The 27542-nt window shown below is 37.0% G+C and overlaps 1 protein-coding gene across 3 annotated transcripts in view; it reads left to right on the top strand.

The window, feature by feature from the left end:
- Window positions 1-27542, top strand: part of DCC (DCC netrin 1 receptor) — a 1035569-nt gene that overhangs the window by 701826 nt on the left and 306201 nt on the right. For all 3 annotated transcript variants that reach the window (XM_074339962.1, XM_074339961.1, XM_019721869.2), the window contains exon 8: window positions 14723-14879. In XM_074339962.1, the coding sequence (XP_074196063.1) occupies window positions 14723-14879 (157 nt within the window). The remainder of the gene's footprint in view (window positions 1-14722; window positions 14880-27542) is intronic.

The following is a 27542-nucleotide window of genomic DNA, read 5'->3' as shown; positions in this document are numbered from 1 at the left end:
TTGTTTTTTCCTCTAGTTCAAAAGCATATCAAATAAGGCCTAATCTCCCCACCCTGTGTTCACTAGAGCTGCTACTCTGTTTAACACATTGAATTAGTCACCAAGAAGATTATAAAGAAAGACTATGAGTTCCAAGAAGGCAGGGGATGTCTTGTTTACTCCATTCTCCTCACCTAGAATGGTGCGTGATACATTGGAGGTGCTCAGGCAAATACTTTGAATGACTAAATGATCAGGTGAATAGATGAATGAATGGAAAAATGTATGAATTAAATATGTACATTGTCTTAAGGTAGCTTTTAGTCTAAGAAGACAAACCATAATTCAGATGAATTAAAGGTTTTATGTCTTTTTATTCTTTTCAGATTGTTCAAAGAAGCTTTTTAGATATAAAACTATTTCAGTCTGAGTGAAACATATTTGCTCAGTTCAAAAATACGTAATAGAAAAACATATGCTAAAGTCTAACTTAAACAAGCTTTTGTCTACACGGTTCAGTCCCAACCCAGAAATAAATTTGGTGGAGGTGAAAATTAATTCTTTCACAGAAATTATCATGCCATATTTTAGCACAATGTTTCCATATGGGTGGCATTTTGATGAGGGGAAACTGAGAAGCAGAATTAAGAATGGGGTGGGGAGATTGTTGAAGATGACTTTCCCTTAAATATACCCTTAAAATACTAGAATTTAAAGATCTCAACAACATGCTGAGGTCAACAGAAAGGATTGCATACATGAGTTTTCATTTCCTTATCATGGTAAAAAATACTGGCATGTGTATATTTTAAAAACTGTGGGCCGTTCAATTTTCTCATAAAAGGAGAGAAGGGTTAGATATGTTCAAGAAGAGAAAATAATACAATCAAGAGGGGAGAGTGGGTTTTCATATAAAGACTAATATGTGCTAAGGGAAAAGAAGAAGAAAATATCTGTGTGGTGATTGAGAGGGTATTGTTTTAATTTTGGAAAGTCAAGACCTCAAAAGATAACTTCATCAAAATGTATAAAACCAAGAAGGATATGAAATGTGACGGTTGATTTATTCAACAAATCCCAGTATCCTGAAGCCCAATGATCTACTCAAAATTTAGAAGTGGTTGTTTTAGCATGAGTTACAAATATATTCGATAGCAGATAATAAATTCAGGATGAAAACAGCACAGGAAACTCCCCAATAAGTCATTAAGATAACATGAGATTTTTAACACACATCCTCAAATTTTGCAATTGATATCATGAGGGTCGCTCATATGCTTGTGCAGTACGGCCCCTGGTGAAACTTCCATCAGAAAAAACAAAACAAAAAACCTGACAGACTCATTGATTATTGAGTTGATAAATACAGCTTCCTTTAGATGTGGTTATTATGGAGATAAATTATGATGAAAGTTAGCCTAATGACTTACATTTTCTGTTTTGAGTGGGTTAAAAATAGTGACATTATTTTAACACAAGGAATGAGCGAATGCATGGGTAGGTGTCTTCCAACAAACAAAACGAAAAACTGAACCATGTTTCTGAGCGAGTATGCGTGAAGCCAAGGGTGGACGAGAGCAAATGTGAAGTAAAATTCAAAATTATTTATCGTAACTGCTAACAGTCAGAAATGAGAAAAAGTCTTGGAGGAGAAAGAAGTTAAAATTGTTAACCAAAAAAAGGGTTTTACAGGTTTGCTGGAATCATAAACCGCCATATTTAGAGGGCACATTAACTTATCAGGAAGTTCATCCTAAATTTTAGCGAGCCATGACATTCCTACCCTGGACCAGCACGCTCTGTGATATGAAGTTTTTAGAAACACTGTTTTAACTGCCTCGATTTTATGGATTCTTCTGGTAACTCAATCCTTTCATCTGAGTCATTGGTATGTAAATATTCCCCTTAGGAAATTTTACTCTGTGTTTTCTAGACTTCCTTCAGCAAGTTGTTCTACTCGTTACTTCTTCCTTCTCCATAGTTATGCATTTGCAAAAAGTGAAGCTTTCCTACCCAAAATGTTGAATTGTATTGTCCTGGTTATTATTACCTCTCATTTCTGGTCTTTCTCAGGGAAGCACCTAGAATACCAAGTCACCCAAGGTGTGATCGTATGTTGTAAAACTAACTGTGCCCCACGTGTCCAGCTCCTTACCCGAGACCCTCCCCATGTTACAAATAACCTCGGTGATTATCCACATCCATGTTCTCTGGGAATTCATCACGCCAACTTCAGCAAAACTGTCTTTTCATCCTGTCACCTTTAATTTTACTAGCTATTAGCTGCTGTGTAAGTTGAAAAATAGAATGAAAGAAGAATCTAGTTGGCATCCAATGCATTACTTCCTATGATGAAATACAAAGTGGACAAACAGCTAGACTAGCACCAGGTGGTACAAAAGCATCATCATGAATCATAAATGTTCTGGGTGCAATGACACTTTGCAGAGAGATGGCTGCAGTCTGAATGCTTTGTCTCTCAGGTCTGTGTTTGGAATTTAGGGTGGTACACAGCCCTTTCAACTCCCCACAATGAATCTTTCCACACCAGCTGATAGATGTTAGCTATGACCACACTAAGAATCCTAAAACATAATACCACTCCCTTTTTTTTTCTTTTCTAATTCTTCACTCAGAATGAAATGGTGCACTCCTAATAAATAAGTATCCCCTTATCACTTGTCTTCATGGAGTCTACGCTCAGTTTTTTAAAAACACACCAGAGTTAAGAGCATAAGGGTTGACCTATCAACTATAATTAGAGCAATAGCTCCTCCCCCCTTTTCTAAATAAACTATTTTTATATCTAGTGGAATCATTTTAGATTTACAGCAATGTTGTAAAGGTATTACAGAGCTCCTGTGTACCAGTTTCCTCTTCTGTTAACATTCCCCATTACCATAGTGTATTTATCAAAATTAAGAAACCAACATTGGTTTAAAACTCTGAACTAGACTCTAGACTTAATTTGGATTTCACCAGGTTTTCCAATTACATAGTTTTTCTGTCTCAGGATCCAATGCAGTATACCACCTGATTTAGTTGTCATGTCTCCCTGGTCGGCATCTGTCTTTCCTTGTTTTTCTTGACCTTGATTGTCTTAAAGAGTATTGGCCAGTTATCCTGTAGACTATCTCATAACCTGGCTTTGTCTGAAGTTTTTCTCATGATTTACACTGAGGTTATAGGTTTGGGGAAAGAATACCTCAGAGGTGAAGTGCTCTTCTCATCACACAATATCAGATATGTGATAGCACATGACGTCACCAGGGATGATAACCTTCACCACGTGGTAACATAATAGCTACATTTGCCAGGGGTTTGCCATGAAGTTACTATTTTGCCTTTCCATACTCTTTCCTCAGGAAGCAAGTTACTGAATCTAGCCTACTGTTGCCTCCCTACCTCTCTTCTTAATAGTTACACTCAATTCTATGACTAAGATCTAGCATGATTATGTCTCAGTCTCTTAATTCCTAGTGCATATCTAGATCATTGTTGAAGGCAGTATAACCATGGGCTGGCGCCCGTGCAAAAAGACACCTTCTTTGAGATACAGGTTGGTTGCTCAGAGGGAGTTCAACAATAAAACTCTTACAGTCCCCAGATTCCGCCTTCCTTACCTGTACCCAAGAGAATTGGATCCCAGAAGAGGTAATTTACACGTTTGGGTTATGACATACCTGGGTGGCAGAGAGAGCAGAAGACATCTCTAATTCATCTTGTTTGTTCGTTTTATTGTCTAGTCATCCTTAACTGACTTTACTTCAATATCACTTTGTGATCTCTGTCCATACACAACTGTAGTAGGGAGAAAACTAGAGGCCAGTGTAGTTAACTTTCATGACCATAGCTTCATGTTTATTACAAAATAAATTACAGAATCCCAAACTGCATATTAGTAATTTAAAAATGTTTCAGTAAGTTTGGCATCAAGCTCTGAACTCTGTACAGGTCACTGTTTTTTCTCTTGTCAAAATATTTACTTGGGAATATAGTATTAATATATCACTTTCTCTTTGTTTTGCATAACCAAAGGTGTGAGAATGATGGTTTCTTTTTCATTTGAAGGCTAACAAGTGTTTGTGTTCTTGAAGGTGGAGGCCAGAGCACTTTGTATTTTAATGTTGACATCCATTATAGTGAAAAGAATATTTTTGGTGGAATTAATAATTACTCTGAGGAGGAGATAACAATAGGAATTTTCAAATATCTCGAAATAAAAGTCACACATAGTGATAATTCTTTCCCATCTTTTCTAACTGCCTTTTTTCCTACCTTCTTTTCTTGGTTAGTTTAATTGATTTGTGACAGCCGTTTGCATATTAAGACAGTTAATCCTTTGCAATATTATTAAAACATTGTTTCAGTTTGCATTTATATTCCAGTCTCGTTTATTACACTCTTCCATATAGAAGTTTTAGTTTCAATGCTGTCATGTTTTTAATATTTTTCTTCATGGGTTCTGTTTTAGTCATATTCTTAAAATTTCCTCCCCATTCAATAGCATAATATATTCCCTTCTGATTTTCTTGAGCAGTTTTCAGGTTTTCATTTTCTTTCTTTTTCTTTTTACATTCATTTCTGGACACTTTATTCTGGACTTCGTTTTTTCTGACCCTCTTTTCAATAGTGCAGAGAAATTTTAAGCATCTCATCTAGTATCACACAGAGAGTAAGTGATGGAGCATGGCTTGAACCCAGCAAGCCCTTGAATTCCCAACTGCTGTCAGAGCTACCTCTTGTTAGGTGGAGATTTGTAAATATTTTTAGTGTGAATTTTCATCCTAACACTATTGAGGCTTCCTGTCCAAGGACAATCTGTGTTTTTGCTTAATATGGAACATGCTGATGTTTTAAGGATGTTAAGACAGAGGCTGGTGGCATTTATTTTTCTCTATACTTTTAGACTTGTCTTGAACTGAACTCAAAGCACTTTGTGGATATCTTCTGCTATATATTTCTTTTTTTGTCTTCATGATCATTTTAAAGAAGAGTAATGTTCATGTAATGTTTTGACATTGGAAAAAATTCAGAGCTAGTAGACATTATAATAAGGTGATATCAGTAGTGAATCTGCCACAGAATTCCATTGTTTTAACCTCCTAATTCCAAACTTTTCTGTATTATGTTATCTTGAAAGCCATCTGTTACCCCTGAACTGGATCATGAGTTCTGAATTCTGTCTCAAATTTGGATGAATCAGTTTTGGAGAAAAAAGAAAGAAACAAGTAGAAAAAGAAAAAGAGAGAAAGAAAAGAGACAAGTATGAAAGATATTGTTGCTTCCTAGCATGATAGAATCTGAATAGTAACAACCTTAGAGATTAACCTATCTGCACCCTAGACAATATTTGCCTAGCTATGAATTGAAAGACAATATAGCCTATCTCGTACAGTATTTCCCTGAAAATAAGACCTAACCAGAAAATAAATGTTAGCATGATTTTTTCACAATGCTCATAATATAAAATAAGTCCTAATGCATCTTTTGGAGCAAAAATTAATATAAGACCCAGTCTTATTTTTGGGGAAATACGGTAGGGCTTCTTTTAAATTTGAGCATCCTGAAAAATCATGCTAGGGCTCATTTTCCGGTTAGGTCTTATTTTCAGAGAAACAGTAATAGCATCCCAGGATTCTTTTCACTTTGCTCCATAGAAAAATGTCACCCATCAAACCCTTACTTGTTGGTGATGGTGCGAATGCAGGCCAGACATATATTTTGCTTTAGCTGTAATAACAACCAGGAACCAAACTTAAAACAGATCCATTTATTATGGTAGATGAACACATGAATCCTATCCTTCAGAATTTCACATGCCCTATTTCTATTTTGAATTATTCAATAAATTTACAAATTGTAATTCAAATTGATATGGTTCTTTAGTTAAATCAACACACAATGATTTTAAAATCAAACAAGACATTTTAAAAAAAATCTTTTCTGTAGAAATTAATATAGATCTATTTAGAATGACCAAGGAGAATAGTGGCATTTGATGCACAGCCACAATTTATAATTATATAATGTGTTTTTATTACATAATCAATCATCTCTGGTAGTTATTCTTTTTATTTGCGTACTTAATGGATTTGAAGTATGAGTGCTAAGTTAAGGCCAATAAGCCACTTGTATGGTTTACAGCTTTACTATCGTTTCCTTCCCTGCAGTACATTATGAAAAGAGAAAAGATGAGCTTACGTGAGTGATCGCTTAGCTGTGGTTGCAAGTTCTCCATGTTCAATCACTATCTTATTTCCCATGAAGGGAACTAGAATGAATTGCTGGCTCTCTCTCCCTCTCAGCCCCTCCAACCTCCCAATGTATGTTTGCTCAGAAGGACAAACTCAATACAAAACAGAGATCCTAGGAAACATGCTTCCAACACATTCTATGTCCTGCGTTGTTTTGCAGTGGCTTCTAGTAGTGATATAAGGCTCTACTTGTATAAACTTAATTGGAATAAGTAATAATTTATCTTAGTTTTATATCCTCTTTTATTATTTTTATTTCCCTTTAATTTGTTTTGGTGGCTATAATATTCAAGGATGAGTGGCCAGGGGTGGAGCCAAGTGCAGTGCACACAGTGGCTTAATAAACCTCCATTTACTGCGGATGCAGTCCTGGCCTGACGTACCTCCTCACACCCCGTTCTCATCCTGTCCATCAGGAACATAGCATTTGGTGAAGCTCTGATTCTCGGAGACTTTTCAGGACATTGAAACTAGCACTTCCTGGCGATGAGCATTCCCATATCTCTGCTTATACTGTAACCTTAAATAAATAAATTTAAATTTTATTTCAAATCCCATGGACAGAGTTGGAAGTTTACCATTAGTATGTGTTTGGCGCTTCTTCTCCTTTTTTTTTTTTTTTTTTTTTTTTGTCATTTGGTAGCCTCAAACAATAAAAGTGGGTTTAAAATGGATCTGTTTAGTAATCTGTTAGTAATCTGTGTTACTAAAGAGAGTAGCTTAAACCTTTACTTCTTCTTACTTAATTTATATTATCTTTGACTTACCTTTACTTGAGTTTCTAACGGGAAAAATTAAGTTGTCAAAAAATATTAACTCTAGCACAGATTCAATTCTTTTTTTTTTTTTTTTTCTTAACAACACAGTTTGCCAGCTATTTTAATTTGGTGGTGTCTTATTACCAAAGAAAATTTTGTGGACAAGCACTACTTCTTAAAGCCTGCCATGCTCATCTGTATCTGCAAGGCAAGTGTTCTTTAGATGTTCTTCATGCACACAGAAGAGGGTTGCATGGCAGCCCGGGACAAAGCACCATATGGCGGGGAATAGGTGAACGATGATAAAGGCACATGAGAGACGGGAGAGGAGATGTCACAGCCTGTCAGTCTTTCTCCCTAGAGGAAGCTCTGGTGACAGGGGAATGATTGAAATGGCACGTTTGGGGTCCCTGGGCATGGAGAAGCTATAAACAACGACTATGAATTCAGTGATATAAACTCAAGGGAAAGGATAGAAACAAAGGGCTCTGGGGATTGGGTAGAGGCATAGCTATCCTTCAGTTGGTGAAAGATGCCAGGAAGAGACATTGATGGAAAAGATGATTAAAGATGACCTCGCAAAGCCTTGGCATAGTGACAGGTGGAAAGGGTATAATGATTAGCAAGAAAATACCGAGAAAGAAATGAGACCTGAAATGAAGTAAATTCTTGTAGGAACAGACATGTGGGGTGATAAAAAGAGAAAACAAAGCATGACTTTTTCTCTGTCACCTATAAGGAAATAGGGAGAGATATTGAGGTGACCAAGTCCTGTCCTTCATAAAAGAAGCATCTGTGTCCCCAACTTACTTCACCTGTCAGACTTAGCTCAAATCCTTCCCAAAGCCTTTCAAGCAGGGTTTCTAGATTTCCAGCCAGGCATCTTGACACTGCACCAGCACAGACAGACTTTCTGCTCCCTGGATCTGAAAGACAAGTAATAGCAATCGTTCATTGAGTACAAAGCATGCTAGTTACAGTGAACAGCCCTTAATATCCACTTCTCATCATCACTTAACCCTGCATGTTAAATATTTTGGATTAATTTTTAATGTGGAAAATAATGCTCAGAGAACCTAAATAATTTTTCAAGTCACATAGTCATAGAGTGTCAGAGAAGGGATCCAACCCCCCTTCTATTTAATTGTGGTTTTCTACCGAAATCCGTAATTATGTAAATGATGGACTGGCCACCTCCCAAGCTACCTGTGGTCTTCGTTCTATCTTAGGTAAGCTCTTTAAAAGATACTTTCCTAAATAAACAAAGTGAAAATAAATCCTTAAAAGCATAAAATGTATGCTTTTACATACATACAATGTACAGATTTGAGTATAAAAATATTCATTCACACATATGTTGGTTGACCGATTTACCAGATATTATTTTTCTTCTCATTTTGTCTTTTGAAAAGACTTCATACTCTGAGAAATATAGTTATCTTTGCCAATATGATAATACCTTCCAGAATTTGCTTTTCATCTTATCTAAGTATGGCCATGGGTAATCCTTCTTAGCATACAACCTTAGCCTGACAAGTCTCTTTGATGTATGGTTCTAGGATAAGAGTCAGACTGGTAACAACAGACCCCCAGGTGCTCCTCTCGATGCACAGGTCAGCCCAAACCAGCTTTTCAGTCTCACTTTCTTAAAACTTTCTTAATGAAAGCATTATTTCTCTCAGGAACTATTTTTATATAAACACAGCTTCTACATCATTTCACGCACAGTTGGATTTCTAGAACATTTTTCCCTCTCCATTTGATCCAAAATGAAATATTCTCACCCCAAACCTCATACATTCCCTTGGAACCTTATTCTGCGTTCAGTTTTTTTTTTTTTTAAATCTACATGTAATTTATTAACAGATTAATAATTATTGATATAATCAGCTTGCAGTAATAGCCCAGTCTTCTATCTGTACATATTCTCAAATACCCATTTTAGAGGGTTCTAAAAGGGAATTTTCTAGTCAACGTCTAATCGTTATAATTGCAAAGATTTGCAAAGCCTTTCTTTTAGCTAAGACTGCAAAAATGTATTGGAAGCCTAGGATGTGACTAAATACACTCTGCTATGTTTCGGTATTCAAGTGGTGAACAATTAAGACTCGGTTCCTCCTCATACAGAGCATATTATTTGGTATAGGACACCAAAAGTGACTAGACCATTACAGTTCAGTGTAGGAAGTGTCCTGAGGGGACTCCCGCTTATCCTTGTCCTGTGAAAGCCCAGAATAGAGACAACTAAGCCAGGGTGGGATCCATGAGGTGACACCTAAGCTGAATTCTGAAGGAGAATCTCAAGTCAGAGCAGAAAAGCAATTGGAGGGAGGTGTCTCAGCTCAGGTTGCAGCCCATGAAAGCAGCAGAGATGAAAGCATGAGGTCTTCCGGGAACTGAGCAAGTTCAGTGTGGAGACCTGAGAGGTAGCTGAGAGGTTGCAGAACCAGGTCCGCAACTAAAGCCTTTGGAAACTCCTCTAGCCTAGCTCCCTACCCCCAGAGACTTTCACCTAGATTTTTTTTTTTTTTTTTTTTTTTTTTTTTTTTTTTTTTTGAGGCTCACCCTACCTGTCACAACTGAGAAAGTGGAATTGGGATGGGAGGCACAATGTTGGAGGTGGGCGGAGATAGGTCCTTAAAAGTGAAGCAAGGGCAAGAAGAATTACGAGAGCTGGCATTCCTCCCAGAAATTGGGAAATGGATTAAAACAGGCCTTCATCCAGTGCCTTACACATAGTAATCCCTCCATGGATATTGAATAGATGAATGATTGTATACATACATTGATTTTACCAAAGAAAATTCATACATGTTTGTTCCAATTTCGTAGTTTAGAAAATGATGAATTAAATAGGTTTCTAGGAAGAAAATAGAAATGGTTTCATGAGAAAGTGTGTTCTGATTTTTAAACAACCACCCTACGAAAAATTTAGAGTGGAACTCATGTATAAGTAAGAGACTGTCTCAAATTTTGTAATTGTCTTACACGTATATACCTTCTGTCTTCAAATTAGTTTCCTCTTCTCTTGGGGCAAAATCTGTTATCTAAAAGTAAATAATTCTTCAAGTATAACAGTATCAGCTTGATAGACATTTACTAAATATTGGTTATTCATTTTTAGATACTAACTCAATAAATTATTTTATGTAAAGATGAAAATTCAATAAGATATTGACACCTATCTCATATTAATTTAAAATAAAAAATGGTTTCAAATTACTATTTTTTTTTAAATCCACATCCACATTTCTTAGTTTTACTAAACTTCTTAATACACTAGCTCAAAAACCATAATTCTTTGAATTTTGAAAATAACATGAAACTTTATAAAAATTTTATTCTTTGTAATTTTCAGCCACATATAGCCAAGCTTCTTTTTGATAAGTTTGTGAAATTACTTTGTGAATTATAAAAACTTTAACCAAAATTTAAATTTTATTTATTTCTCCATTAGATCATCAAAAGCTAAAGTTTGGTGTCAAAAACACCAACAAGAAAAAAAAACATGAAAAGAAAAGAAATAGATGTTTGCCCTTAGGACAATTAAATGTTCCTATCATTTCACTACTGTTATCGATTTATATTTTATTTTCATTAAATCTTCAAGCTAATAAGGAGATGCAGTTAATAAAGTAGCATCTATTTGAACTGATGACTACGCGTACAGGGTATTTAACAACATGGGGAGTGACAGGGAAATAAATCTATTGGTTGTTTGATGTTTAATGCAAATTAAATATTTTTGTGTTTTTATGAATATATCTTCTCATCTTTCATATGCCTCATAAGAGTGGAGGTTGGGCACTGTTAAAAGCACAGAGAAAAATTAATACCCATAAATACTGTGTAGTAAAAATCTGACAAAGAAAATCTTCATTATCTAGAGGGAATGTGGCTTTTTAGAAAAATTAACACAATAATGTAATTGTTACCAAGGCTATTGCAATGATATCATAAAATATTATTATTAGTTTTTGGTTTCAAAACTATCTGTTTTTGGCATTTATATTATTTTCAGAAATCACCCTCTTTTCCTAGATTTTGCTATGATAGGATTTTTTATAAAGAGTTTCTTCAAAGCAAAAAAAAAAGAAAAAAAAAGACTATGTTATAGTGTGGCAAATTCCCCTCTTCCTCTCCATGACAACAGATAAAGAAACTGTAACCATGGCAACAGTAATGGGCCAGAGAGATTAGGGCCAGACTGGAGATTAGGTTTCCAAGAGCAAAGAACATAGTCCTGATTGGTTCCTTATTGAGACCTTCCATGGAGACAAGTTACTGTTGAGAGAAAGCATGGAGGATTAGTAAGAACAAAATTAATTCCCCTGTATAAAATAAGGAGCCATTCTTTTGTTAAAAATGTGTCCCTTCCTTTTCATATAGCTACTACTGTTTAAATAAAAGTAAAGCATCTGTGATTAATTTTGTTCTGAGTTTATCTGTGCCATCTGAGTCTAGACTAGCTCTGTGAGAAGACACTCCCAGAAGCTTGGAGAGGAGAGCATCTGTGTGTGGACTCTCGTTGCTCTTCTCGTTGGCAGCTCCTGAATGGGTAGAGAATCGAACTTAGTTTTGATGAGATACCATCTACAAGTGAGGTGCTTTGGGGCAAAAGGGATTTAAAAAATGTCTCTCCTGTTCTTTTAAAAACCATTTTCTTGAAAATGCTCAAAAGATTTTCAAAAAATCTTTTGATCACATTTTATTTTTAAAAACGTCTTTTGTAAAAAAAAAAAAAAAAAAAAAAAAAAAGATCTAAAAGTCCAGTTAAGGATCCCATTTTCTTTAAAATGAACATGTGTAGGTATTATATTTCGAGAAAATGTGCCATGATTTCACATCAGTGCATTGATAAACGGGGTATTTGTTATTTTTTAAACGATAAGTTTATAGACATGAGAATATTTGGTCAAATGGTATGAGTCTTCTTTATTTTAAAGGATTTTGCCAAATTGACTTCTAAAAAGATTATTTTAACGAACTGGAACTGACAGTGGAAGAGAGTGCCACATCCTGGCCAACACTAGGTACTAACATTCTCTAAAGTCACCCTAATCTGGCAGGCTTTGTTTTTAATAGACTTTATTCATTCAGATAGACTTTTTAAGATTTTATTTTAACGCACGTTTCTTTTATTTGTCATGTTGAGCCGTATTTTACAATAAGAGTCTTCAATATTTTATATGATAGATACTAACTATTGTCTGTGAGAAATTTTGCAAATTCTTTGAGTCAATCTGTCCAAAGGAAATAGCACCTAAGCTAAACCAAGAGTTAAGTGAACAAGATGGACTTGTTACGGAGTGGGAGAGGCTTGTACCGAGGCCCCAGGGAACTGCTCGTGTTTCTCGGCCCACAGAGAACCTGCTCAGTGGAAGCATCAAAAAGCCAGGAGCCTCTGTGTAAACTGCAGGAGGACAATGGCCTCATCTGCTGTTCACCACTCTCTCCTCTGCCTAGAAAGGCTGGCATGGGATCGATGTTCTTTGAATATTTTTTGAATGAGCAGAGCTAATGCATGCTGCTTACTGTGGACACCTGCAACCCTCCGCCCAAAGGTGCTATTTTTCTGGCAAAAGGAACCCACTAGACTATTATGCAGGAAGGTTAATGCCCTTGGAATCACCCTCAATTAATGGAGGGTGAGTTGTTGATACATATCACAAATTGCTTCCCTTAGGGATGGATCACTCAGAGGCTTGTGCGACACTGACTCTGAGTCCCCAGTGGGGTTGCCCTTCAGTGTCCCACGGTGATAACTGCCAGATAACTCACTTTTTCTAGCCTTCTCTCCCTGCTGTCTCACTTCCCGACTCCCCACTGGTGTTTCCTTGGATTACCTTCCAAATAGAGTACTTGCACTAAGTTCTTTTCTTAGGGCCTCTTTGTGGAGGAGGTCAAACCAAGATAAGCCATAAACAGGAGCCGGGATACCAGGCAGACGGACAAGTTTGGAGGTTCCCTGAGGTAAAGCGTAGACATGGAGGATAATCAACAGTAGAGTGATATGACCAGTGTCTTTTTTTCAAGCTTATTCTAGATGCTGTGCAGAGAACACAGTTGAGGGAGGTGAATGGAAGGAAAGCACAAGAGTTGGAAGACAGGTGTGGCAATTTTGGTGAGAGAGAATGATGGTATGGATATCAGTGTGGCAGTGGAGATAAAATAGAGTCGATTTACCAGATGTCCAGGAGGGAGAATTCTAGAAATGGGTGAGTGAGAAAGAGTGAGGAAGAGGGGATGTGTTTTGGGTTTCTGGGCTGTACAGTTGAGAAGACAATGGAGACACGCTGAGTGAAGCTGCCCTGGAGGAGAAGCAGGCTGAGTGGGCAGTGAAGGGGGAGGGACAGGATCAATTCAGTGTGCTTGTTGGAGCTGTCCATGGCGTAGGGAAGCAAAGGTGTTTGTCAAGACGCTTAATATCACCCATATTTTTGAGAGAGATGCTACATATCCTGGCATCAGTCTTTCCCCCTCCCCTTACCACTCTGCCACAAAAGATTGACTAACTTGCTGCCAGTTTTCCATTTATTTAAAGTACTGTGCTGATCAAGAAAGCAAGGGGAAATTTTATCTGTAAAGAAGTCGGCTGAGACTCTATGGGGCCCGAAATAACTTTGAAAGCTTTCTGCGGTTCTTTAAAACCTCTTTCTTTGTATAACCGGTATTTATTGTATACTGATAATGTTTCTGGAACCACTGGGGAATGAGATACTCACCCTCCCCGAAATGGATTTTCCAGCTAACAGGAGTTTAGTTCAGAGCAGGAACACAGACTCAGCCAGCCCCTTGAGAATGCGAATGCGAGAAAAGAGACTACCTTTGATAAGAACTAGGGGGGGAAAATGGCTTACAAAACCAGTTTGAAGATGAAATGTAGGTAAATGGGTTCTCGTGATTTGGGGATAACAATCACCTGTCCAGATGAAACGCATGTTCCCTAGACTTGGGGACTTGTACGCACAAGAAGAAAAGAGCTATCCATCAAAGATGTTATGAATTCACACACACACTTTTAATAGAAAACTTCTGGTACGATTATAAATGCCCCAAATGTTTGGAAAAACTAGTTTTCCTGTTGTGGATGATTCAGTTATCCTTATGAATAATAATTGTTAATTTTTGCTGTAAATCTAGTGATACTCCACAAGCATGGAACAATTGTATATCTTTGTCTTGTAGAATTTTTTTTCTGTCCTTTCATTATTAGCAAGTAGCCCATGAGAGACATTTCTACTTTTTGTTAGCCTTCATTGACTTTAATTTACAGCTTTAAATTTTCTGTGGCCTTAGAAAATTCATAAACAAGCTCCATCAAATTATATCTAAAACAGTATAAACAGGCTCTGAGTAGAATAAGGTTTGGTGATGCCTACTTGGTTTTCCAAGGCATTTATCAATAATGTCCATGGTTATTTTTCCCTGTTTCATTCCTAAACAGAACATTTATTCTTATTGTCATGGATCTCATGAGTAATAGAAACTGGAAAAATATGCAGTAGAATCATATATGCTATTAGCCACTCTTTTTTAAATTCCGAGAAATTCTAATATTCCTTTGATTCCATTTACTGTTTCTTTGCTTTCCCTTGTGTTTCTTCCTTCCTTTAGCACCTCTGTGAGGTGTGCCATTTTGTTTGCTAATGGGTCTGTTTTGTCTTCCTGCATGTTTCCTACGCATCGCACCAGGGCCTCTGACAGCTTCCTCTCCTTGCTCTTTAGCTATCCCAAGCTCCAGTGTCCTGCCTTCTGCTCCCAGAGATGTGGTCCCTGTCTTGGTTTCCAGTCGGTTCATCCGTCTCAGCTGGCGTCCACCCGCAGAAGCAAAAGGGAACATTCAAACCTTCACCGTCTTTTTCTCCAGAGAAGGTGACAATAGGTAGGTGCTACCAGTAAAATTCACCTAATCCTCCCTCTCTTTAGATGTGTACTATGGGGTCCTGGGGGCAGGAAATCCTGAGCAGGGACTTCGGAGACCATGTGGAGTCTCTATTTGGCACCCTTCACTCATTACTAAATGGAGATAATATGTCTCCGTTGCCTGTTTGTGTGTGTGTGTGTGTGTGTGTGTGTGTGTGTGTGTGTGTGTGTTTAAAGCAGAATTGTTTACAGAATCAAATTAAAGCATTTATAGAACACTTCCTTGAAAAGGCACAAGAGCGTGAATGATACCAGTTTACTTTCACTTATCATTTTCAAAGTGATAAACAGAGAACAGAATTAGTCTGTATGTTGCTAGAACAGGGCATGAAAGATCCACTGTGGCTAGGCTGCAGTCTCAACTCTGGCACAGACATCACGAGATCTTAAGGGAGTTTCTTGAGATCATGCGATGTGATAACTTCTCTGAGCCTCACTTTACACTTGAATAAAGAGGATATAATAATATATGCCTTGCAAGGTTTTTGTTGGGATTAAATTAGGTTGCATATATAAAGATCATACAAGAGTTTCTAGTATTTGATAGAAGTTGTTGTGAATATGTATATTATTATTGACGAGGCAAAAGGGAGTGGTATGTCCTTTCAAGATTACAATACACTGCTGCTGCTGTTGTTGTTGTTGTTGCTGATGATTTTTCTCAACATCTTCCCCTTTAAATTTTTAACGATTTTAAGACTTTGAGGTTTTACTTATAAGTCTAAGGTAGATAGATACTGGATAAGTTCCAATTTCTTTGATAAGAATAAACTGTGTACTATTTCTTCTTCTTTCTTTAAATTTGTTACACTTATTTCATATTTCATATTTGATCATTTTAATATCTACAGTCTTTGTGATTCTGATTCTGTGATTTTTTCCTGTTGACTCTTCCTCACAGTGGCTTGTTTCCTTCCATGTTTGGGTAATTCTTTATTATTAACTCCAGTCCTTAGAAATCTGTCTGAGGGAAGTTTTGAAGCCAAGGTTTAAAGTATGTTCTCCTGGGAGGATGGGCATTACTAAAGTGAGACTATGGGAAACAATATGTTTGTTAAGGTTTATTTGGTTCATAACAAGTCTCCGATATTTTATTGGTTAGTGGAAAGAACATGAAGTATAATAATATTTGTTTTTCTGCCATTTTTTATCTGCCATAACATATCAATTCAAATGAGTAAATGCAGACTGCAGGAATTCTCAGAGAATTTTTTTTTCCTGTTCCAACTAAGCTAAGGCTGAGACTGGCATGTATATTCATTCACCAGTTCTTTCATGAAGCTAATTTCATTTTCTAGTTCACCCACTGAGGTTTGTTTTTTCAGGGTCCTGGCTATATGCAAGATTCTCTAATCAGACGCTTTACCCTCCTTTATCTGCAAGCTTTGTTACCTATTCTTTTCTCCTGGTGGTTTCTAAAAATCCTAGCTCTAGACTTCTATTGATGGGTGTATATTTACATATACTTTCAGGCAAACACCAGCTCTACAGGTCTGTTTCCTCACTGTGACAATTCTCTTACTTTGCTGTTAGCATATTTATGGATATATATATATATATATATATATATATATATATATATATATATATATATAATTTTATTTTATTTTTTACCAGAAGAAATTTTGAATAATTTACGGAACATATTAGATGTGCTATAACAGAAAGTTTTTTTAAAAAAATAATATCTAGTTTTCCATATAGTTTAAAATGAATTTTATAATATTTATCAAAACCCATATGATTGGTGTTGGCAGTCCTAGATTCTGCAGAGAACACATATTTACAAATGTACTGGACAGACCTGCCTACCTGTGCCTCTCACACTGGGAGAGGACATCATCACCATGTTCTTCAATAGATGAGGTTTTTATAGGGCAGCTAGGGTCTCTGTAAAGTGTCTGTCTGTTGACTTGGCTGAGTTCTGAGTTTACATCTTTTCATCCATATTAAACCTCCTCTGATATATAATTAGTCTAAAGTGGACACCCATCAGTAGGCAGGGGGTTTCTGGGATGTGGCAGCTTCTTTCATCCTTAAATATGGACTGCATTCACTTTCTGTAAAGTTTACCAGCCAAAGGAAATGTAAGCTGTTTTATGCATCTATATACTCATATATGGAATAATTTTTAGTGGTAATAGCATGGGGGAGTATAGAGGGGAAAGGGAAAAACAAAGGGGAAGAGAGGAGACAGCGAGAGGGGCAGGGAGAAATAGGAGGTCTGGGGTGCTGAGCTCACCCTAACACTGGCTGTCATCATTCATTATTGTGAAGAAGAGTAGACTAGAAGGCTGTCACGGGTATTCCAGTGCCTATTGAAGTGCTACCCTGTTTCCCCGAAAATAAGACCTAGCTGGACAATCAGCTCCAATGTGTCTCTTGGAGCAAAAATTAATATAAGACCTGGTATTGCATTATATTATATTATATTATACCATGTCTTATAGTAAAATAAGACCGAGTCTTATTTTATAAGACCGGATATTATATTATATTATATTATATTATATTATATTATATTATATTATATTATATTATATTAAGACCGGGTCCTATAGTAAAATAAGACCGGGTATTATATTAATTTTTGCTCTAAAAGATGCATTAGAGCTTATTGTCCAGCTAAGTCTTATTTTCAGGGAAACACGTAATAGACAGCATGTGGGGAGAAGCTAGGAGTCAAGTGTATGGCTACTGGTCTTTCAAATTTGCCAGTGCTTTAAACACAAGGATGATCTTTAGAAACCCCTCAGGATTTGAACAGGATAGTAATTGTTGGGATAGTCAAAGTAGTGTTTAGTTCAAAATGCTGCAGTGTGAAAATCAGATGAAATAGTACAAGTTCTCTCATGTGGTATCTCAAAATGCTTTCCTTCCTAGTTCACAGCAAAAGTTAAACTATATCCTATTTTCAGTTCCTTTCCTTTCTTTCTTCCTCCCTCCCTCCCTCCCTCCCTCCCTCCCTCCCTCCCTTTCCTTTCCTTTCCTTTCCTTTTCTTTTCTTTTCTTTTCTTTTCTTTTTTACAATTTGACCTGACTTTAAAATGAAATTGAAGAAATACATTTACACATACAGCCTATGTTCCCTAAGATCATTCATTACCATGAACAAGCAGGCATTTGTTTTAGTCTTATTTCTGTGCCTGCTTAACTCTGTGACCTTTTGATCAGTCTCATCAGTTCTTTGGATCTCAGCGTGTACAGCTGTGAAAACTGGAGGCAATAATTCTTGCCCAGTTGTCTTAGTGTATCTGCATGGATTTCCTGGAGGCACCTTAAATTCAGCCTGTCCAAAATTATATTCACTGTCTCCTCCTTAAATATATTGTTTCATCTCTTTTCTTGGTTTATGTTAGTACCTTCCATCCTGTTGATCAAGACAAAAAAAAAAAAAAGAAAATAAAAGTCATATTTTACTCCTCCCTGCCTCTCAGCATGGCCATTAGTCATCAAATCCTGTCAGGTCTACCTTGGCCACAACTCAGCCGTGCCCCCTTTATTTTGTTTTCTTCTTCACTTACCCGATCTCTGACAAATAGCTTCTCACCTTCTAATCCATCTTCCTCACTGTCTCTAGACATCTTTGTGAAGTAATTTGCATCACCCACTCCACTGCTAAAAAACGTGAATGTTCTTAAATTTAAATATAAAATTTTTATATGAAGGCATGCACACGATAACTCCTAGCTCCTTTAAATAGAAGGCTATCTCCAATCCATCTATATAAGTAGAATGTGGTTCCTATAACCAGTAGTGGCTAAAAATATGTCACTACAATCCAAATATCTGGATTTGGAAATGGAACTACTATTTACTAGATATGTTAATTTTGTGTATTTAATTATGTTAAAAAAAGAAAAACCCACAAATAGTATCTTTTTGCTATAATCGATAAAGGGAAGATAAATTCTAACTCCCAGAACTAATTGAAAGAATTCAAGTAAAGCATCCAGGTCAATCACTACACAAAGGCAGAACAGAGGGGCACAGAAGAATGTGAGCTCAGAGATAATATAGGCAAAAAAGGCTGAAAATGATGTTCAAAGAATGGTAAGTAGTAGTAGTAATAATAATAATAATTTGCTATTTTTATATGAACCATTTATTTTTCTAACTACTCACTGTTTTCTACTTAAAATACCTTTGGATCCTTTTCTTATCTATTGAAATCGTCCTTATCTTTCAAGTCCAAGGATCAATCCTTCACACCCCCCTTGGCTAGTTACTCCCCAGGTCACACTTTGGGCCTTGTCAACACCAATCACTGCAACGTCTCCATGATCTCTGTTCAAACATTATACTTTCATCTGATTCTCCAGACTCTTCCTATATTCTATTTAGGGCTATGATTACAACAAACCTTTGATTCCACAGGGACCTATAGTTCATTGATTCTACAGTGTTTTCATTGTTCCTCATCCTTCATCTTTTTCTTCTCTTGTTAAACAGCTAAAATCCTGTGGTCAATTATTATAAACACCAATGTTTTGTTTGATAGTCTCTCATTTCATATTAATTTTTTGACAAAAACAAACCCAAGTCAATGCAATGTTTTACCTACTCTTTACTTGCACTCTTATAGATGAATATAACAGGAAGAAAATATACAACTGTGCTGACTAGTCTTTAAATTCACATCTACTCATCTTAAGTTGCCCCTTAATTCTGTCAGAGATATTGTGTATATCAGTCAGCCTTTCTCACACACATTCCTAAAGATATTTCGTGCCTTTTCCTCTCTTCTCAAATCTTCAACACCTTCCCTCTTCCCTCATTCTTAGTTGACCTTGCTAATAATTTCCTGGAAAATAGCAGCTGTCAGATGGGAAGTTCTATAAACGTCCATATCTAATTTATCTACCCAAGTGTGTCTTTAAGCATATAATCCATCTTTCTTTAACTTTCTCTAAAAGAACTGCTCAGGCTCTTAAATAAGGTCAAACCTTCACTAATGCACTAGATCCCATCCTTCTTCCCAAGCAAAACTTCAGCTACTGTTTCTCTATCCTCCTCATCTGTCCTAGTCCAGTGGATCACGTTTATCAGCATACAAGGAGGCATTTGTGATTCCCATGTCAACGGATGCTTCCTGGATTCCTGCTCTCCCTCCATCACGCCATTGTCTGCTCCCTTTTACAGCAGTGTTCCTTGAGTTGTCTAACTTCACTCCGAAACTTTATCCTGTATTCTAATCATGATTCTGTTCTTAGTATTTCACAGTAACTCCTCTTATCAAAGGTCCCCAGTGACCTCCATGTTGCTAAACCCAATGGTCAAATTCTGGTCCTCACATTACTATATTAGTCAGCAAATTTTGTCACATTCGATTACTTCCCCAGTCATGAAACTCATTCTTCCCTGAGTTTTATTACACACACTCTCCTGGTTTAACTCCAGTCCCTCTGGCCACTCGTTATTAGGCTTTTTTACTTTTTACTCCCAACATCCCTCACCTGTGAATATGGGCTTGCCCTAGGACTTACGCTTTGAAGATCACTTTATTTCCAGCTTGGGACTTTATATTTTGTCAATATGCTTGTATCTTCCAAATTTGTATCTCTGATCCTGACATATTACCTGAATCATGTATCCAAATTCCTACTTGATATTTCAACTCTGATATCCCATGAAAATCTAAAACTTATAAAGAAAACCAAATACCTGTTTTCCTCCAACCCAAACCCCTTTCCAATACTTTGTCATTCCAAAGGTTCCTCCAGCTCAGTGAAATCTACGTATTCCTCATCAATCAGTCCAGAATCCTTGGCATGATTTTTAATCCTTCTTTTTCTTCTACCCTGTACCAAACCTACCATCAAGTCTTGGCAGTCCTGTCAAAATATATCCTGAATCCACGAAATAATATAATACCTGATATTTGCTACAAAATAATACAAAAAGACTGCTATGACTTCTCTTTTATCTGAGTGATGGGAATAAAATAGTTCATCGTATCATTGTCTAATTTTGTATTGTCCATAATGAAATTTTCCATAATAAAAACTTAAAGTCAAATAAATAAATTAAAATAAAAAATACTGAATCGTACCACTTCCTCCCCCTCTGACTACCATCAAACCTCATCTGAACTATGGCACAAACCTCCCTAGTCTATTCTCAGCAGAGCAGCTGCAGTGAACCTTTTAAAACGTATGTTAGATAGTGTCATTCTTCTGCTTCGAAACCCTCCAATGAGCCCCTATCTCATTCAAAGAAAAGAACAGAAATCCTTCCTGATGAGGCCCCTTGTCACCTTTCTAGCTTCATCACTTACTGTTCTTACCATTTCCCTATTTGCTCACTCGCCTCCAGTCTCACTCACCTCCTTATGTTTCCTAAATATACTGAGAATCCTCCTCCATCAAGACCTATAATATACTTGCTGTTGAGGCTGCCTAGCATGCCCCACTCCTCCGAGACCCACGCGGATGATTCTCTATCTTCCACTATGTCTTTGCTGAAATGGCACCTTTCCCCGGAGGTCGAACCTGTCCCCTAGCACGCCTTATGCCCTTTTCCATTCTTATTTTTTCTCCACATCTTTATTACCTTCTACTTATTGTTTCCTGAATCCCCTTTCTTACCACCAGAATATAAGCCTCCTGTGGGTAGGGATGTTTCATCTCCTTTATTCACGGAGCTGTTCTCAGCACTCAGAGGTATACCTACCCATAGTAAACACTCACAAAATATTGGTTGAGTTGAAGCCCCACCTGAAATGTCAATTGCTATGTGAAACTTGCCATGGTCCAAGTCCATAGTCATCAATTGCTCCTTTGTCCTCCCCCATTTTACTTCAATTACATCACTATTATAGCACTTCCCACCTTTTTTCCTGGTTTTGTGTTTGTTTCAATACATGCATGTTTCCCTCCTTAATGACTGAGACTAGATCTTGTTTATAATTCCACAGTATCATGACTTCTGTAGACATGTACTGACTGGAACAGATTCGATAAAGGGGGTAGATATATAGATGTGGTATTCTTAATAGATTTTTTCCTTAACCAGTAAAAGAAATTGCGTTACTGAGGAGGGTGAATGAGCTGACTGCAGTTCAATAAAAACTTTTTTTTTTTTTTAACTGAGGAAAAACAAGTTGATTTTGAAATTTGATTCCAGTATCCTGGTTCATGTTGTGTTTTCAACTCTTGAAGGGCGCAGTTATATGCCGTGTGTTTCTGAGCTGTTAGCTGTGACACTTGTTTGCTCCTGTAGGTTTATTTAGCTCCTTACCACAATAGCTTTTAAAGAGGTAGTGGATTATTTGTCTTAGATTAGCAATGACTTTGTCAGGCAGCTACCTCACATTATTATTAATCTGTCTGACTGGTTAATGGTGTCAATAATGCAAGTATCATAGTTGATGTTTTCTATTCCGGCCTTTGGGTGCTTCATTCCAGAAATCAGAGAGTAGCATAAATTCTAGAACCTGAAAGCCAGAATTCAGAGACAATGGCTTTTCTGAAGCAATTGCTTCAGTGATATCCAACTATCCCCTCCTAGTACCTAAAAATCATTAAAATTGAAAGCAATCTTTGGAATCATAGTCCAATTTCCTTCTACTTAAACATTTAGAGCAGGGGTGTCCAAACTTTTTTCAACGTTTTTCATTAAGGGCCACATGCAGTAAAATACACAAACAGCCGGGCCACTCACTCAAGGTGAAGTACGTATTGCCTCACCTGGTTTATTTAAGTAAACTAAATATATTTTTGGAATTTGCTGCGGGCCAATTAACAGTGGATTGCGGGCCACAGTCGGCCCGCGGGCCGCAGTTTGGACACCCCTGATTTAGAGACTGGTACGCAGGGGAGGGCTGCATCACATGCCTGAGGCCACGGAGTAAGCATGAATAATGACAGCTGACATTTATTGAGCACTTTCTGTGCCACATACCAAACTAACCATCTTATATAAATTATTGTGTCTAATCCTCACAGCAAAACGTTATCCAGACGAGGCTTAAAGAAGCTGTTTATACCTCTGTCGTACAGCTAGTAAATGGAACTCGAAATTAAGGCAGGCCAGACTCCAAAGCAGGTGTTCTCAATCACTTCCTTCTGACTGGGTTAACCTGGAAGAGAACCAAGATTTCTTGATTATTATTTTTTTTAGAATTAGGACATGCATTTCTTCTATAGGTTTATTCTGGATCATTTTCTGTCTTGATGGCTAAATTCATTTGTGTTATTTATTTGCCATCTATAAATCACAATAGCAAACTTTTTAATGTACATATAGAACATGATACCTCCTGTGTAATAATTTATAAAATTACTTATGGAGTGTGACATAGTGTAGCCAAAAGATGAAGGCTGTGTGGCTATGGAAGTGAACTGTATGGGTTTCAATCCTCGTTCAGAATTTTACTAGCTGTGTGGCTTTGGGCCACTTACTGGTGCCTTACCTTCCTCATGTGGGACAATATTACCATGTTTTCCTGAAAATAATACCTAGCCGGACCATCAGCTGTAATGCATCTTTTGGAGCAAAAATTAATATAAGACCCGGTATTATATTATATTATATTATGTTATGTTATGTTATGTTATGTTATGTTATGTTATGTTATGTTATATTATATTATATTACATTACATTATATTAGACCCGGTCTTATAGTAAAATAAGATTGGATCTTACATTAATTTTTGCTCCAAAAGGTGCATTAGAGCTGATTGTCTGGCTAGGTCTTATTTTTGGGGAAACATGGTAGTGCCTGACTTGTGAGGTTGTGATGAGTATTAAATGTAGTTAAGAAAGAGTGCCTGAAACACTTGCTTGTTGCCTGGTGCACCAAGTCTTGTTAACTAGTGCTATGTGCAAATCCTTGTGTGGGTTGGGAAGGAAGGTCAATGACATAGAAGTATTTCCCAATTCATACTGAGAAAGAACTTTATCATGTTCACAAACATTAGCCCATCTGATCCTTAAGTGTTAGGGTAATCTGCATGTTACAGATGAGCATGCCTCGCTCTGTTCAGATAGTCTAAAAAATACTGCCTATGGAGCTACACAACTAGTAAATATTAAAAAGCAGGATTTAAATGCAAGGTTTCTAGTCCAGTGATCTCCTCACTGTACCATACAAAGCAAAAGATATTTCCTGAAAGAGGTACACATAAAGTACTGTGAGAGTTCAGAGGAGAGAAGTAAAACACTTCATGAGCATCATCCAATTTAATCCTCACAATAACCCTGTGAGGTAGACAGATAAGGGACTGGTATCTTCATTTTGCAAACGAAGGAGAGAAGGCTCCCAGATAGCCCTTGACTTGCTCAAGGTCACGTGCTTATTTTGAGGCAGAACAAAGGCTGGACTGGGTCTTCCAGTTTGCAGTGCTGTATGCTTTACATTGCTTTCTGCTGCCTTGGAAAACCTCTCCTCACTGCTCAGGATCAGAGACCAGCTTTTCATGATTGACATGGAGGATTCATTTTAGAATTCACCGTGCATTAGATTTTCAACATGGTGTTTATATATTCTCTCCCTGCTCTTCAGAGTTGAGGACTGTGCAGCTGATGGAGCTTGTTAGCCATCAAGGGAGTATGCTGTGATGGAAAGACAACAAGACTCAGAATCCAAAGCACCATATTCTGGCCCTAGTTTAAAGCTTGGCAGAGTTAGACTTCCTCCCATTCTGCTTCTCTGTAAAATGTCAAAACCCTGTCCCTTCTACCTCAAAATGTTCTTAGATCATTGAGTGAGAGAATAGTGATTTAATTCATCCAATGGACTTAATATAGATTGAGAAATGAAACATGCCATCTATAAATGACATGCATAAAGAATGACCTATTATTCACTTGTGGGTTGACTATATCTAGCACTGTGTTGGAAATAATAGAGAAGCCAACAGTCTTTTTGGAAGCAGTTTAGAACTGATGGGAGGATCTTTCTACTGATGAATATATAAGTACACACTGAGTTAAGAGCTCAAAAGGAAAGGAACAAGCTTCTGTAAAGAAGTTAAGAAACATGTGCATGATATCTCTGCCATAATCAGATTTGTATTTTGAAAAGATGACAGTGGCTGCAGAGTGGAAGTTAGACTGAAGGTCAGCTGGTGGGTGTTGGGAAGGCATTTAGCAGACTGTTGCAGAAGTCCAGGCAAGAGACGATGGTGGGTCAGACTAAGGGTGCACCAGTGGAAATAGATTCTAGAGATGTTTAGGAAGCTAAACTGACAGGACCAGGTGATGGATTTGACATTAGTGGTGAAAGAAGGGAGATTTTCTAGCATAGTTCCTAGGTTTCTGGCTTAATTAAATGTGTGGATGGTAGAGTAATTTGCTGAGATTAAGATGCTAGAAGAGATCCAGGTTTGGGAATAAAGAGCATACATTCAGTTTCAGACGTGTTGTTTTGGCATACCTTTACAATATCAAGTGACAATGTCAAGTAGGACCTTGGAAACAGGAAACTGAAGCTCAGAAAAGTATATCCTAAATTTAGCAGCATATAGATAGATGATAACCACAGGTAGAGAAGGATAAGATGGGCTATCCAGAAAAACAACATCAAAAAATAATAGACTGAGAAGAGGACCCAGAACTGAATCACATTCACTATGAGGACGTTGGCTGAAACTAAAGAAAATAAATAATTTGAAACCAAAAACTTTTTTTCCATGAAAAATATAGCTTTTTATTTGTTGTTGAAGTAGCTCTTTGTTATGTAAGTAGTCTCTTGGATGTTTACTAGATGCTGAAACATTAAAGCAAAATTTTTAAAAGCCTATTTCTCAGATTATACTTTTTAACAATTCAAGAAAAAAAAAAAACACACACACACGAATTTTAACCAACATGTAGTGGAAATACCTCTGAGCAAGAAGATATCTCCATTTCTCACTATGCTTTTTCTGGTTGTGAGTCACCTCTAAACCTACTTCCTTTCCAAAAGCACCAATTCCAAAGTCTCTGGTTTTGGGGTAATAATGAGTGTGACATCTGGATGGCGGTCCCTGCTGTCACTTTGAACCCTTTTCCAGTAAACACCATATTTCACTTTTGAGATCTTTTCATCATTGCACCATTCTTGCTCTCACTAAGGAAATGAAAAAATGAAAATGGAGTGAATAAAAAGATGTTAAAAACCTTTCCATTAAAAATAGCGTGGTTCCTTCCTTACAAAGGAAAATTAATATAAATCTTGAAGCAACTAATTAGGTATTTGATACATCAAGACAGCATTTGTTGCTCACCTCACAGCTGTAACTAAGTGTTAACACCCTGCTACACTTAGGCAAGACAATATGTGTTTATTTAATATGTTAACTGGAGATGTTGTTACAAATGATCCACTAAGAAACAATATCATGCTTAATCTTTAAACTCCTTTTACTTCTGAAATATAAGTACAGCAGTGTTGAATTCAGCTAAAAAATAAAAACAAATAAACACACACACACACACACACACACACACACACACACGGTTTCCTATTCCTAATAAAGAATATTAGATTACAAGGATTTTTTGAGTAGCTCCCACTCTCTCCGTTTTCAAATAATGAAAATGAGACTCGGGAAGGTTAAGTGGCATGTGGAAGGCAACCCAACCAAGTTGGGATGGAATTTGGAATAGAATCCAGCTCTAGAAGCACTTATGAGATCACACTATGTGGGGATATTATGCAATTATTCTAGTACAATTTTCTAATTTTATGCATTCATTTAAAAAATTGTGAGCACCAGCAACATAGCTATTCTTTGTATTCCATGGTCATATGTACTGAGTGTCAACAGAATATGAATGGAATATGGCTTCTCTTCTAAAATGATTCACAACTGAGTTAAAGAGACAGAGATGCCTATTAATATTGTGGGATGCATGCTACAGTAAATGTATAAACCAAGAGCAGCAAAAAGCACAAAAAGAGAGAGCATTTAATGCTGCTGAAAGCAGAGGACATTATGGTAGGAACTTCCAGCCAGGAGATTTCATTTGAATTGGAGTTGAAGAATGAACAAGCGTTTGCCAAATCGAAAAGGAACTGTGAAGCAGGAGAAGGTAACTCCAGGCTAACTGAAATGAAACAAACCAAAACTAATGAAAGGCAGAATGACAAAAGACAGAGAAGCAGGGATGGTTATGACTCATTGCAGATGAGCGTGAAAAGTTTTGAGCATCTTGAAGGTCTTTGGATCTTGTCCCAAAGCTGAGATTGTATTAACCATAGAATAACAGCCAGCACAAGGTTTGTGGCATGGAGTTGACAGACTGTGTATGTTAGATAAATATATCTGTCAATAGAAGATAGAACGGGCAACACGAAGGACAAAAAACTAGGAAAAGCTATTATAATGCAATACATTGTAAGTACAAAGGAGAGTAGGGCCAGTTCCCAGCATAGGAAACTGTAGTCTAAGCAGATTTAGGTCTTAATGCAGTTTGCTCAAGTTTGCATGCTATGCCATCATGTTTCACTTCATGCCTCAAAATATACCAGCCTGAGAAGACTTATACCGACTGAGCACAGAATGACCCGCATTATCATTATTGGGTCAAAGTGTTTGCATTTAGAAATAGCAGTTATTTGCCAAAATTCCTCAACCATGTAACCCAAAGCACCGAACACTAGTATTTATAAGGAAGAAATACTTTCTGTTAAG

Source organism: Rhinolophus sinicus, linkage group LG09, assembly GCF_036562045.2.
Source record: "Rhinolophus sinicus isolate RSC01 linkage group LG09, ASM3656204v1, whole genome shotgun sequence".
Lineage (NCBI taxonomy): Eukaryota > Metazoa > Chordata > Mammalia > Chiroptera > Rhinolophidae > Rhinolophus > Rhinolophus sinicus.
The sequence above is the reverse complement of the archived record's forward strand: the minus strand, read 5'-3'. Positions and strand labels throughout refer to the sequence as shown.